The following is a 16,085-nucleotide window of genomic DNA, read 5'->3' as shown; positions in this document are numbered from 1 at the left end:
TTGCTCTTGAGCACTAACAAGATACTGTGATGAAACAAAACAACGACTAGTAACACGAACATAGTTCACAGACTGTTCCGCTTGAAGCGATTTACTTTATTTAAAACTCGCCCGTGAAATTCGAAATCTAAGATTTAATATGCGCGGACAAATAAATTATTCCAGGTAAAATTTGAAGCAACGGTACACGGGTCAGGTCATTTGTTTTAGAACAAGATTGTGATTATAATTTCTAATAAAAGTGTTTCTTCTTTCGAGGTTACATTTTTACAAAATATTTTAACAATATTTAATTTAAGAACATGAACAACGTTTTTGTATAATTTCATAATAATAATACATTATTGATTTAATAATATAACATCTCATGTTTTTAAAATGTAAGCTGTATGTTTTACTGCCTTTGCTTCATTAAGGATACCGTAACAAAAATAAACTTCAAGAAAGTTAATTTAGCAGGAAAGTTGTAGTGTACAACATTGTGTGATTAATTAAAACTTTGTTATGTGTTGTAACATACATTTGACAAGATACATAATATGCCAACAAAAGTGTGCATAGAACTTTTGAATGCGTACGGAGTGACATGCCACAAAAGAAATTCATCCCGCCATGGTGTTCTTCAAGTATGTATTACCTAAATGTATTTACTCATAAGTTCTTAGTCGTTTAAAACTATAACCAAGATGCATAATTAAAAATATTAAAATAGGCATTTTGTTCTCTACATAATATGTTTTAATCTCACTATACCTACGCAGTAAGTATTATTAATTACCTTATAAAATTAAAGCTAAAAAACTTAATATTTGTCATAAAATTAGATTTATTAAAATACACACACCCACACACACTCACGCCTTATATCCCCGAAGAGGTAGACAGAGGACCAACTGGCTCACCCACTTTCCCCATATGTATTCCGTACTATAATGTAATAGGAGGCCAGCCTATCACCCTACCGGACGAGTTCCAGAGTACTGATACTGCATAGAAAAACCCTATATCACTTTGGCCGCCCCAAAAATCAAACCCAAGACCTCAACACTACAGTTGTACTCACTGTACGTATTACGTAGATTATTTGTATTACTAAACATTTGTATTAAATTCTACTATACTTAACCGATATCTATTAAATACAGATATATAAATAGCTGTAAGCTTCGTAGTGAAGAGAAATAAACGAAGGGACTAGGTTCTATGGTCAAGCATGGGTACAATTTGTGTGACTTAATATAATCTTTATATAATTTATCTGGTATTAAAATATCCGGTATGGCAAAAAACAAATATTATCTGATCATGAAATGTTAATGAATTCGACAAACCGTATACAGGCATTAAAATTAAACTACTTTTCGGATTTTATCGCGGTATTTTATATTTTAGTTTTCTCCTGACGTTTCGAAGACTTTGCAGCCTTCTTGGTCACGGGGGACTGAGGTGTTGTTCATCCGCAAAGTCAATGTTACAATATCTACCTACAATTACTACTACCTACAATTATACATTTTAAATTTTAGCTGTTGGTGATCCGATCTACGCAAAATGAGCTCACAGTGATAACGGTAGGGCACACCCTCGGTGATAGCGGTAGGGCCCACCAACTCCTCACAGGGACTGCCGTGGTTGCTAAGCCGAGAGGTCGCTTGTACACCGTTCGCAGGGTAACCCCGATGATAACCGCGGCAGATCTCCAAAAAAAACATTCGTTAACATAAGAAATCATTTTGTATGTATTTTCGTTATATAAATTTTCGTATAGGCACACCTTTTTATACACCTCCTATACCTACCTTCAAATAGCTGACCGTAAGTAGCTCGCTTCGTAAGCGTCTGTCCCAAACAGTATCAACACCGCTTGTAATATAGAATTATAAAGTTATACGAGGCTCCGCACTTTGCCCCTATCCCAAGACATCAGTTGCTAAGTTACTAATCCATTAATTATACTGAAGTGTCTTTCAAACCGGAATCTAATAGTGCTTGTATACGGAAATAGACAAAGCATAGCTAAGACTGTCACATACGAGAGAATTATCCTCCAGTAATTATTTATTAAAATACTTACATTTTTATTAATAAATAGTTTAATTGAAATCCCTAAATAATTTAAAATATTTGATGTTAACATAAAACATACTAATGTTATGAAAATTAATTATTCCTTTAATTCGTCTTAAAATTTGCATAATACATAAAATCTAATAAACTATGCACGAATTCACATATTTAAAAATATTCAAAGGTCAACGCTCCCAGCCGTAAAAGTGATTGAACCTATTAGCCTAAAAATGTAGATTGAAGGCATTCGCCCTCAACCTTTGGCTAAATTAGCAGTTTTGAGACCCGTACATCGTTTCATGAGTCAAAAATAAGTATTTCATTATTGTAAATGGTTTTAATTAAAATCCCGCTTGCCGGAACTACCGTCCTGTTATCCCTTTCTTCTGAGTGCATTTGAGTTGTCGAATGCAGTTGTGTAGCAATAACAATTAGGTGCAGTGCAACACAATTCGCAGACATTTTGCAGCTAAAAACCTGATCACTTGTCTGTCTGATGTCGCTAACTACTGACTTACCAACTCAGTTTAATAGTAGGCTTGCAGTCGCTAAGCAAATTCTGAAAATACCATATCTCCTTAACACCACCTGCTGTCGAGCTCTAATAAAGAAAATGAATAAATAAAATGCTTTATTCATAGCGTAGACGAATATAGTTACACTTATGATAAGTAGACGGAAATATTTAATTATTATTATATACTAATAATTCCTCTAATTAAGTCGCTTCTATAACTACAGACATTTTATGTTGGACAGAAAACAGATGAGAGTACAAAATAAATAAAGAAGCCAGTTCGGGCTGGCAGGAAAGAATATTTTTAAAAAAATATAATATCTGTAACATAAAATGATAAATGACTGGACGATAATAAAGGTCCGTAGGTTCCAAACCTAGGGCACACATCTCTGACTATTCGAAGTGACGTGTAAAATGTATATATATAATTATCGTTTGCTTGTATCGACAAAAAATACACCGTCAGTAATCCTACATATCTGAGAATCCTCCACAAGAATTTCGAAGGTATGCGAAGTCTACCAAGTTGCGCCAGCGTGTTGGAATAAGACCTGAAAATCCTCTAGGTAGCAGGAGGGCCCGTGCTCAGCATTGGACAGTATAAAATACAGTTCTATATTATGATATGATAAAATTCGAGTTTATGACCACATCAAGCACAAATTACAAACCTAGCAACTCGAATGGAAATTTTAGAATCGATAAGTTCCCTTACTAAATACTTACCAGATGATAAAGCCCAGATTCTTACACCCCGCTTTAGTTCTACCACTAGATCAATAAAATGATTAACAATACATTTTGTACACCACGAGGAATACAAGTCTTGTTTTCAAGGCTGTATGCAACAATGTAATAGTATACGAACAGTCAGCATTTCTGTGACCCAACTTTTGTTTAAATAAACATACTTAAGGTACTATTTCGTAGTCGAGAACAACTGCAAATGCAAATTATACTTATTACTGACGCAACTTGTCTGCATGAACCGAAGTTAAGCGACAGACTGTGTTCAGTTGCGTGAAATAGTCTGCAGCTGTATGGTATTTGCATTTTTCAATCGTTAGTGGTCGGGTACGAATCGGATCCTTAAAATATATTTTAAGACGGCAAATATTCGCGTGACCCGTCTCACCTATGTTTCTTCTGAATAAATAATGTACTTATATGAATAATTTTAAGGCGCGAAGATTACATGAGAACGTACGATCGCAGTTTTCAACTTGCGACCTTGTCTGCATTACTTAATAGTTGAAAATTCATTATTAATTATAAACGAGAGCTTAAATAGCTCAGTTGACTAAGTCTGAAAGATGAACGAGTTTACAAAATACAGTACTTTTTACTTTCTTTAATTAGTTCTTGCAAACGATTAAAGTTGTGCTATGAATTTTCTAGAGGGCTATTAATTATTGTAGTTCCAGGTAAATTTATATTGAGGGTAAAAATACGCTCTTAAACATTCTAAAGAATATGGATTTATGAGTTTCAATGATACCAATAACTTGGGATTTTAAACATTATTTGAATATTATTAAGTTATAAATTATTTTGAACAGGCCGGCGTACTTGTGTCTAAGAAGTAAGAATATTCTCGTCAATTCTATTAGGACTTACTTTGCCGTGATCGTTTAAAAAAATAAAACTCAAATGTCAAAGTTTAATAACATATCCGGCCCAGTCAATCAGGTCTTTGTCGCAGTCCTCAGCTCGCACCACAAATTCTCTCTAAGAAACACCATTTTATATTGACACTTTCCCACGCCAACTACAGTTAATATCAGTAAAAGCAACGTTTACCGTCAGCTTGTTAATTACCTATCTCCGTCGTCACTTCCCTGAGACGAAGCCACACTCCAGCTATAAATTAATTAACCTATTTTTCGTTTCGGAATTACGGGCGATCGAGAACAAGTATTGTCTTCAGCATTTATAGAAACATTCGTTGTTTTGCAAATAATTAATTTACAATTGTGTCCGAAAAATTTTTTTCTTCTAAAATTGTTTTTGATGTAATTTGATTTTTGTATAGGTAAGTCCGTGCCCCTTTGCTCATTGGCTAGATGTAGGAGACTTTTACGAAGTTTGTCTGGAAATCTTTAGGCTTATGTTCAGCAATGGAAGGCTGTAAATAATGATGGTGTTGAAGTCCGTTCCAGGGATAAAGTAACATTTACACTCCCAGACTCTATGTACCTAACTAGGCAAATTCTCATTTAAGAGATACTTTAATAATATCACAGCGGTTCTCTCTCTCTTCAGTCGGCCCCACATTACTGAGGATCGTGATCCCGTCCAAGATCATTTAGTAGTCTTCCACGAGGCGCAATCTTCGGCTTGGTGCACAGCGGCTACGAGTGAAAACAAATACACTTTTGATAAAAAATCTTAAATAATTCTTACCACCGTATCCTTAAAAGGGTAGGTAGAGACGATTCATAACTCACGTAATAGCCGTGGAACAAAACACGACACTAACAAGACGGCGTATTGTTGAAGTCTGTTATGAGCAACATATGTAACGTAACACAATATCAGTGTTCTGTCTACCTTTGTAGGCCGTGATTAATTATGTGTAGGGCCGCCATCCGTTCTAGTTTGCCCGGATTTGTCCCAGTTTGCAAGACGTCCGGGGTGTTCAAAATATCCGGGTAAAGCGGGACTTACGAGTCCGGGATAAAGAAAAGGTCTTCCTCCAAAATTTGTAAGATATACGTGTTTTTGAGTTATTTTATGTTAGTTTAATGCGAGTTTTGCAATCAAAATTTGTTCAGGTTAGGCATTCCGCGATTGATCTGAAGATATGTTGTATTTTTTATTTTTTATTCCTCTGAATGTCGAGAGGGGCATGCTGTTCGCCTGATGGTTAACGATACGACCGCCCATAAACGGTAGAAACACCATTCAACACCATGAATTGCAAAGTATTGTTTGGTATTCCACTGCGCTCGCCATCTTGAGACATGAAATGCAAGTCTTATTATGTCCAGTAGTTACACTAACTACAATGTCCTTCAACCCGGAACACAACAGTGACTACACACTGCTACGGCAGAAATAAACGGTGGTACTTACTTACCCAGGCGGACTTTCACTTAGAAGACCAGTAATTCATTTGGACATTCACATGAATAGCCTAATGAAGTCATATTATTTAGGCTTACTAGGCCCAAAACTTCTAATACAACCATTCCTATGAAAATCTATAAGCAAATATCCCCATGTAAAACCTAACTTGTCAACTATATTTCAGGAAGAGTCTGCGGAAGAAAACCAAGGCGTTTTGAATACAAAGAACGGTACCCATTACGAGAAAATGAAAACACCAAGTGTGAATGCCATAGAAGAGTAAATAAAAGTCGAAAATGCAAGAGTACTGTCCTATTTTTGTTTATTACTGCTGGCATTATAGGTCAGTGTTGCTTTAAATGATTAAGTCATTTAAATGCCTTACCTAGAAATCAAACCAGCTTCAGTTCGTTTCCATTAAGTAATTCCCTTACCTATCTCGCGTTAAAGTTGATTTGATTTGCTTAGTTATTTTTTTCTTTTCTTTGTACCCTTTTCGACATTGATTTATTGTATAATATGTAATTAACGTTTTTGAAACAGCACTATATATTTATATATACACATTAAGTGTTATCTATTCGTATATACTTATAAATATATGTATTTGTCATTGTAAATGTCGCTTGTTGTTATTGTTATTAGCGACTCTACTGAAATAAATCCGAATTTATTTCAGTAGAGTCGCTAATAACTCTTATATCTCGTCCCTCTCCATCACCGAAACGGTTAAAACCCAATTTTTGTAAAAATAGTTTACTATGTGAAAATAAACCTAAAAATAATTTTGTAGAATAATTAAAAAAACTAGGTGTTGCTCGCGCTTCGCTTGCAGGCTTTTCCCGCTACAAAATCCGTATATCACTATAGCCATCCATAGCGCCATCTTTACCACGCCAACTCCAGCTACTGAAAAATCTTATTAAAAACCAAATATATCTAAGGGGAACAAATTCGCGGGATAAAAAGTATCCTAATTTGTTAATTGAAGTTATGATCTATCAGAGTGCCAAATTTCGTATAAATCCGTTCAGCGGTTTCCATGTTTAGTTCGAACAAACATCCAAACATTTCACAATCACGTTTATTGTAAAAAGTATAATGAGGGTATTTTTTGCCACAAAGGAAATTTCGAAAAAATTGCCCTTTAAAAGTACAGAAGTTGGCGGAGAGGTTGTACAAAAATTACTTGGACTTGCTTTCGAGAATCAGCATGCCCCAAAAAGAGGTTAAAACATATTATATCGGACGTATTCATTGGCATATTGAGTACAAACCGCTGAATGCGACTAAAAATATTTGTCAAGTAAAAATATGCTTTAATTACTTGAAAATTGAACCATAAATTCAAATTAGTTTTGAACTCTAAAACATCAGCATACAAGTCATAATTTAACGTGTACAATTACCGGATGCTTTAATTGACTTGATTTCAGCTCTCTGGATGTCTAACAAGTTACCAAGAGTAGAGTTAATTACAAACATAAACTTCGCGGGACTACGTGAGTAACACTCACATATTTAGACATCTTCGCTTATTTACTGCATGAACTAGATAATTTGTCGATTTGTAATTCATATTTCTATTTAGCAATGTTGTATTTTTAAGCGCTCACCAGCCTCTTTTTTCTAATTCTCTTTAAAACCGATAAGTACTTCATAATACGTTGATAATCAAACATGGAATGCTGTATTTTCGGGACTTCTTAAATACTCCATATTTCAAATAATATTTCAATTGCTTCTTAAAAATTTGACGACCAATAATATTCACCACACCACTTACCACCAGTTATAAATAATAATAATAGCAGCCCTGTATTATATACTTGCCCACTGCTGAGCACGGGCCTCCTCTACTACTGAGAGGGATTAAGCCTTAATCGACCACGCTGGCCTAGTGCGGATTGGTAGACTTCACACACCTTCGAAATTCCTATAGAGAACTTCTAAGATGTGCAGGTTTCCTCACGATGTTTTCCTTCACCACCAGTTGCAGTGAATAAATTACCGTGCAAGTATGAAACAATTGTATGACGTTTGTAGGTATCCCAGAAGGATGGTATCATAGTACAGATAGGTTTTGATATAAAACTATTTTTCGGATTTTATTGCGGTTAATTTTAATTTTGCCCAACGTTTCGGACACTTTGCAGCAGTTATGATCACGGGAGGACTAAGGTGTTGGTCGTTCAAAAAGTTACAATATCTACCTACATTTTACAATTATACAGATAGGTTGTTGAAGGACATTTATTTTAAAAAACTCACGCAAAGCCACATGCGTGCCTCCTTTATAGGCAGCAATATGATCGGTAATCAGTCTACATTAATTTAATAGCTACACATAGCGACATTTGATCAAGCAAGGGTTGATTGTAATGCATAACTACGTTTCGTTTACACAGTAAATATGAATCAATCAGCGCAAGCAGCCTGTTACGACACAAACAAACATTTGCTAATGGAATATTCAAGAATGCAAAAACATTTAAGGTAGGTAAATTAATCGTTTTAACATACCACGAGCGTAGCCAAAAATGTACGTCAAAACACATTAATATACTCAATCATCAATATACGTTTTAATATTTATATGTGCATTGTTTGAGTGCCTTAAGCACTCACCCGAAAGTCTACTGTGTTTAGTAGTAGTATTCAGGTAAAAAAAAGTGAAGTTATGGTCTAATACATGGAACGTCATTGAGTTACCTTCTTAATATCATTTACTAGAAAATAATATATTTATTTTTGTTCCTACTACAGAAAATATTCGAAAATACTTTCCTTGATCAGACTAAATAAAAAATATTATACCATATAAAAACTAAGCACTTTAAAAATGCCATTAAACAGAATTTTTGTTCTTGTTAAGCGTTACGTATCAATAAAAAACAAAACAATGTCTTGTGTTTTTTACCACATTCTAAGGACTAAGCACACTGACATTTTTTTTATGGCTTTACAACATTACCTATTGTGCTTATAATAATAAGAGCTGGTAATATTATTTCAGGAACTTGCTGCGTGCGAAAAGAACTAGAACCTCTTCGTATATTCATAAAGAAGGTAAATGATTTTTTTTTCAAGTAGGTAAAATATAAAGGATATAATGCTACGGCTACAAATATAATCTTTATGGCGTTTTTGTCGCATATACCTTTAAAATGCTCTCTGAGTGCCCATCGGAGTTTTTTATTTACATTTATCTTCACTAATGTTTAAAAGGAACAGGGTTTTTTTATTGGGTATCGGACCCCGAATTCAACACCGGGGTACAGGATACTTAGATGGATCCTCGAGAGTTGAGACCCACTGGTATTTCTACTGTTTATGGGCGGTCGTAAGGTTTACCATCAGGCGTACTGCAAGCTCGTGTCTTCTTCAAAGCAATAAAAAAAACTCAACTGCCCGGAATCCGCAATTTATGCCGTATATGGCGATAGGCTCGCCCCTATCACATCAAGTAATGGAATACGCACTGAAGAATGTAAGTGCATTAATTGCGTTTCTGCCTACCCCCTTATAAACGTTCCACAGCTATCTCAATAGGTACGACCTATCAATACCTAGAAGGCACTGCTATGAAAGGTGGGGATACAGAGGAGTGGCAAGCTCGCCTGGCCTTGTGGGGTGTGGTGCCGTTGTGGAAGACTTCGCCACCCATCAGCACGGTCTTGGCTCGACGTAAACCTGTCCCTTCAGATTGCTGGCCTTTTACGTAGGTTTATTTATTCAATAAAATACACCAACAGCATATATATCCTTGAATCTAAAAAACATTGCGTGTTAACAATTGTCAGTTACAGCTATACACAATATTCACGGAGTAAATAAACTGTGACTAACAATAGCAATACTTTAGATGAGTAAAATTGAAATTATATAAAAACTTACACATTACCTTTTTGATATCAGTCCAAGTCTTTTCTTTCTAGTGACAGTGTTTATGGGCTATGGATCAGAAGGTCCTCGATTCAATTCCCCAGTTAGTTTGGGGGGATTCGCTTGAAACAGGGGTGGATCGTAAAAAGTGAACTTAATGCTTTCTACATGTTTAAAAAAAGAGTGCTTGTATGATCACATAGATGTTTTGATAGTCTAATAATATACACATAAAATTCTACATAACAATGGATAGTAGGGGATATTTTTAGTACGTGTGTCGCTACATTAAAGAATAAAAAAAATCCCCACCACACAACAATGATTAAGTTGTTTGCCGGCTCGTACAACAAACAATCAAAATCTGATTTCAGAGGACTTTATGGAGAAATTATAATTCAGTTAGCACGAACACAAAAGGTAAATGGTGTCAGCATTGAACATATTCGGCCTGATACCGCTAGAAGTGCACCCAAAAATTTTAGGCTTTACGTAAGTGTGTACAGTGTTTAAATTCATCTGTAATTTAATAAAATATTATGATAGGGTATTAGAAAGGCATCCTGCCAATCATCTCCATGGAGGGAAATGGACGGAGTTTCCAAATATAGCGTTATCTCTTTCGCACGCGCACTAACCGCCTTGAAATGTAAGCGCGTTTTACTTATTGCCTCATGCACCGGCCGCTGATTTCTGCGGACGAGTGCGGTTTTTGACTTATGACTACGCGAAAAATAATTTAGCGATTTGCGGCTTTTTAGTATAGTAGTATTCAATTAGTATTGCGTTGAAAGAAAATGTAAAAATAATTAATAATCATGGATATTTCTGCCTTTAAAATTTCGTCATATTAAATTTTAAAGGCCGAAATATCCATGATTATTAATTATTTTTACGTTTTTCTTCAACTGCGAGAACTAATCACTGACTAGACGTGAATTTAAATTCTTTACTTGCCAATACTTGTTTAGTTACCCAGATTAAAGCCGAAACAAAATGTATGAAAATGGACCTTGAGGTATCGCCTTAATGTACTGGATGTCTCAGTAGTCAAAGTAGCGTTAATGATGAGTTGTATATTCATCTAGCAAGTTCGACTGACTGCCTCGGTGGCGTAGTTGTAATTATACACGGTACAAGTACGACTACCGCGCTTAGGTCCTGGGTTCGAATCCCGGGTCGGGCCAAAATAATTGTGTCTGGGTTTTTCCATCTTAAAAATTACTCAGTCGCAGCTCGGAGTCAGGAAGTTGGCGGTGTGATACCCCCGTGCCTCGGAAAGCACGTAAAGCCGTTGGTTCTGCGCCTGACCTCTGCCCGGTAATGTCGGCTTGCCGTCTCACCGAACTATGAGAGTGAAGGAACAGAGTGCTTGTGTTTTGCGCACACACTTGTGCACTATAATATATCCTGCGTAGCTGGCTGATCTTCGTTGAGATTGGCCGCCGTGGTCGAAATTCGGCTATGAGGGTTATAGCAAGTTTGAATTTGCCGCCCTCTGAACGTTGTCGGGGGCATGGGCCCCGGCTTGTCCCCCCTAAATCCCATTCTGGAACTGTTGTCAAACTTAACTAAATATAAGGCTATAGGATATAAATCTATCAATATTACTTCCTAAAACCATCAATATTAATCAAATCCCAACCTCGCTTAGCGTAGTTCTGGTGAGAAGTTTCACAGCCTCACCCCCCACAACTTAGCACTCTCGCACACCTTTAGTGGAAACCTTAAGAGTTCATATTTCTCTACAGGGACTTTTGCTAAACAACACTGAAGTCAAACTCGGGGAAAATCAATACAGAAGTGCAGGACCAGCGAAACAATATTATGAAGTGAAAACTCAGGCACCGTTCAAGAGTATAATACTGCGTATAATATCTAACCAAGGAAACCCGAAATACACTTGCGTTTACAGATTTCATGTATATGGCCATGTGTAAAATTAAATATAATTTATTATAAACCTATCGTAGTTGTATGAAGATTCATTTATGCGGCACACATTTTTTTTTTTGTTTTTTTTTTATTTCCTTGACTGACGAGACGAGCTTGCCGTTCGCCTGATGGTAAGCGATACGACCTTCCATAAACATTAGAAACACCATCCAACACCATGAATTACAAAGTATTGTTCGGTATTCCACTGCGCTCGCCATCCTGAGACATGAGATATTAAGTCTCATTATGTCCAGTAGTTACACTAGTTACAATATCCTTCAAACTAGAACGCAACAGTGACTGCACACTGCTGTTTGGCAGCAGAAATAGACATTGAGGTGGTACCTACTACCTACCCAGGCGGACTCACATATGAGAGAACAACCACCAGTTAAACTGTAGTTATATGGCTGCGAAGTCTATCTCACGTTTTAGTCACAAATAGCGACATTGTTTCTGAAGATAAGCTGCTGACGACAGACGTAGCGTAGCTTTTGTACTGTAACTTCACGCTGAGCACAACTACGCACTCTTCTATAGAACAGGCTAGTGGCCAAGGGTCCATATAACCACTCCTTTCGGCCTACCTTTCGTAATTTATGTAAAATCTAATTATCATTTTTTTGGTTTGCAGACCTAAGATCTATTAGTACCCAAGTTTCTGTTGTCTGATTCCTTTTCGAAAAATTTCACCCTTCGCCACTGATAGGCTATAACTTATGAATACCGGGCCCTGTGGACCAAGTGGTTAATGGATGTCACTAATTTGAAGTGCCAATTTTGAAGACTCTCCTAGTAAACATTTATTCATTGCAGATTTTATCTTTTATTGCAATGGATAGTAAGTTATTACCATCTAATCTATACTAATATTATACAGAGGAATGTGTGAGATTGTAACTTTGTAAGGATTATCTCTGGAACTACGAACCAATTTTTATAATTCTTTTACTAATAGGAGGCTACATTACTCCCAGAGTGCTAAAGCTAAGAAAATATAGATCCAGGAAAACTTATACACAATGGCAGATTCGCAGGCAAAGGCTAATCCATAAGATTTTGATAACCGTCCGCGTATTCAACGGCTTATTTCTTGAAGGGTAAGAAGTAAAACAAAATATAATTTTGTCATATTATATTAACCAATGCGACGCAGTTTACGATGCGCTCCAGTCCTGGTTGTTTCCACCCCACGAGGGAGTGCCGGCGGCGGCGGGCGCGGCAGTCGTGCTCCATTCGTCCGGAACCTGTACACCAAATAAATATAATTAATTCAACAATCACATACAAATAAAATTGAAATTCTGAGTTTTAACCAACCAAAAAAAACGCTTTTTACTAAAAATACAAAGTAATGCTTTCTTTAGGTACAAATTTAACACCAAACGCTGTTACACTGCGAAACATTGGGGTTGTACCAGTTTTAATAACACTTGAGGAATAAATTTAAAGTTTTATTTATTGACTACCATTTTCATAGAAGTATCAGCATAATAAATCTTGAATACCCAAGCTATAGAATGCTTTAAGCCACCACAGAAAATACAATGAATTTACACATAGCCAGTCTTAGCAAGATAAACAGTAAAATATTGTACCGAATATCGCGACAGGGACACTCTCGATCACATCAGGGGATGAAATACAATATATGACCTGGTTCCACTTTCACCGGCCTACTTCTATGGAGATGAATACGTGAAGTGGGTGTATGAAAACAGTACGTACCTGAGCGGCCCAGTCTTCCTGCGCGGCGGGCGCTCCGAAGGCGGGAGCGGGCGCGGCGGCGGGGGCGGCGGGCGCGTCCTCCACCCACGACGTCACAGGCTCCACAGTCTCGTTCCAGTCCTCGTGCACCGGCGGAGGCACCTCGGCCTTGGTCGCCACCACAGCCTGGAAATAATTACAGTTAAAGATACTGATATTCTGCAAGCAATACTTTGGACAATACTGAATGTGAAAATGCAAGTAGGCTGGTCACATTTTTTTGGGACCTCATTTAATACCAGATGTATTACTTCACTTTGTCGTGCCAGATACACAAATAAAAAAGATCCAGCAATCTTTTACAACAACTGTAACTATTCTTATGTGTCATTAATACTTTCGTTACGGCAAACAAATCTAAATATCAATCAAAACACTTTAGATGCCACTACAAACCTGTTCCTTAGCCTGTTGTTCCTCCTTCTCGCTTTCTTCAGGGTCACGGTAGAAGAACAGATCAACCACTACGTCCCAGCGCTGGTCGCGAGCGAGCACGCCACGTAGTCTCAGCACCTCACGGGCGAGCAACCACCACATAAGACCAATGGAGTGGGATGACTGGAATATAAAAATAAAATGTTATTCGAAAAAGAGGCTAGAATTTACCTCTATAAGCTAACTTAAACTGCCACTAGAAGCTGACCAAGTTAATAACTGTGTTTATAGAAAGTATTGCACCTTAAGTCAATCAAAATTCTTTTATATAAGGCCTTCTACAGTTTATCAGTGTTCTCACAAAGTTACCTAGACATTCAGATTTTATTAATATTATTTTAAAGCAAACTATGGAATAAAATATTTTGAACATACAATCAGTTATAATTTTTTTTTTTCACTATAAAATTGTAAGAGTAACTTGGTATCATTTTCTTTTAGTTTTATTATTCTCTAAACTAATATTTTTGTTGGAACTACTTAAATAAAAGCAGTCCAATACTAATTTTGTCCAAAAATATAATGAAAAATAATAATAAATAACATACCTTAGTGTTGCAAGGGATGGCGATATCAACAAATCTGAGAGGGGAGTCAGTGTTGCAGAAGGCAATGACTGGAATGTTGACGTAGGAAGCCTCAGTAATGGGCTGGTGGTCTTGGGCAGGGTCCAACACAATCAGGGAGACGCTAGGCTCACGGAACGCTGCCTGAATCTGTTAACAAAACGATAATGCTTGTAAGTGCTAGATATATATAGTGGGGTATATTGTTGTTAAAGCAGAGACTCAGACAAATGTGTAATCATTAAAAATTCAGTGGTTCCTTAGTTTGTTTGTCATCATTGAGGATATAGTCATTTATCTGCCTAGTTCATTCTCTAGGGAATAAAAGTAAGTGGACTAAATTCAAACTTAGATTGGCTGAAGAACACAAAAGAATGTCCTTCTCTTAAGAAATATATTACATCATTTATTTCAGCTGTTCGAATATTACATGGTTCGAAATATAAAACAGAACTTATACTCATTCTAAATGCATACATTATGTACTCCAAGAGTATTCAAATAGTTACAAATCACATTAATAGCCCAATCGTCTAGCTTTCACTTTAATGACTCAAATTCTTTGAAATTCCATTCTATTTCATTAACAATTTTATAATTAAAAATAGGTAATGCAAGAAAAAAAATTATGGTGATTTCACTGAAACAATATCGAATAATGATTTAACCTTATAATAACCATAGCATTATAAAAATTAAAGAATTCAGTAACTATTTACCTGGTTAGTGAATGCACCAGGAGTGAAACGTCCGGCAATAGGTGTGGCGCCGGTGTGCGCTGCGAACTTGAGCACCGCGCGCTGGCCGAACGGACGCGACGAGATCACGAACACGTCCGCGGGGTTCTCGATGGCCACGACGGCGCGGGCGGCCAACACCAGCTTCTCCCAGGTACGACGAAGGTTAATCACGTGTGTGCCGTCCGCTCGGCGTTTGTACACGTACGTCTCCATCTAAGCAAATACCTTCATTATTCCAAGAATATTTAGATCCAAAATGGAATGGTAAGAGAAATCATCAGTTGGGAGAATGGATCCTCACTGTCTTCAGTGTAAAATGGAACGGATTCTCTTATCATCATGCTATTAGAGGTTATGTTTACGATCCGATTGTTGTCGTTACCTGGAAGTGAACGTTCTCCGACCCGAGGTGGGTGGTGGCTGCAAGCATCTTGGTGACATCCTCTTCGCTTAGAGCGAGCACGTCTAATCCTCCCGACATCGTTGCGTTTGTATGAGTTACGACTAAACCTGAAATATGAAAATGTACACACGGCTATGAAACAAGCTCTGTCACTTTACTACTTAAATTCAAAGAAAATATAATACGGAATCAATTAAATTAACATCGTACACTATGTTGTTCACCATTTTGTTGAATAAATCTACGAGATCCTGCAAATATCGAAAGATTTTAAAAAAATACTTACGCGTATAATGCCACTGGGAGGCGAAATGGACATGAAAGAACTGTCTATTTTACGTCACTGTCAAGCTGAACTCTCATTTTGACATATTCTTTGTTGCCAATTTCTATTTAGATGGCAACATTAAAATCCTGCTGTCCTGCAGAAGGATGTGAAAATGGAATTATACAATTTATATTCAGCCAGAAGTAGAAGAAGACTACAGAAATATTATTAAATATGCGTGAGTGTTGTAAAATTTGTTGTTTAAAGGAAAGAAACAAATTATTTTCCAAAAAAAAATACGAAACTGAACACCTTGCCACAATATAAATACTTTCAAATCAGACCAACTCAATAATTTATTCACGTCTTATGTAACATATATTTTATACACATAATTAATGAAATATCTGCAAAATAATATTTACAT

The 16,085-nt window shown here is 36.6% G+C and overlaps 1 protein-coding gene across 1 annotated transcript; it reads right to left on the bottom strand.

The window, feature by feature from the left end:
• Positions 1 to 12,599: 12,599 nt before the first annotated feature.
• On the bottom strand, positions 12,600 to 15,831 carry LOC119188569 (40S ribosomal protein SA-like). The gene is made up of 7 exons (XM_037446360.1): positions 15,677 to 15,831; positions 15,370 to 15,497; positions 14,967 to 15,200; positions 14,230 to 14,397; positions 13,643 to 13,804; positions 13,208 to 13,372; positions 12,600 to 12,726 (listed from the first exon to the last, which is right to left on the bottom strand). The coding sequence occupies exons 2-7, from the start codon at positions 15,466 to 15,468 to the stop codon at positions 12,637 to 12,639; spliced, it is 918 nt and encodes a 305-aa protein (XP_037302257.1). The 5' UTR covers positions 15,469 to 15,497; positions 15,677 to 15,831; the 3' UTR covers positions 12,600 to 12,636.
• Between the last annotated feature and the right edge of the window lie 254 nt (positions 15,832 to 16,085).

This window comes from Manduca sexta, unplaced genomic scaffold (assembly GCF_014839805.1).
Source record: "Manduca sexta isolate Smith_Timp_Sample1 unplaced genomic scaffold, JHU_Msex_v1.0 HiC_scaffold_2905, whole genome shotgun sequence".
Classification (NCBI taxonomy): Eukaryota; Metazoa; Arthropoda; class Insecta; order Lepidoptera; family Sphingidae; genus Manduca; species Manduca sexta.
This window is presented reverse-complemented; position numbering and strand designations above follow the sequence as displayed.

Bases quoted from the DNA above. Each gene is read 5' to 3' on its own strand.
- LOC119188569 (XM_037446360.1), bottom strand. From the start codon at position 15,468: ATGTCGGGAGGATTAGACGTGCTCGCTCTAAGCGAAGAGGATGTCACC. The intron at 15,201-15,369 runs GTAACGACAACA...GTATTTGCTTAG, and splicing joins CGGAGAACGTTCACTTCCAG to ATGGAGACGTACGTGTACAA. The intron at 14,398-14,966 runs GTAAATAGTTAC...TTTTGTTAACAG, and splicing joins CTGGTGCATTCACTAACCAG to ATTCAGGCAGCGTTCCGTGA.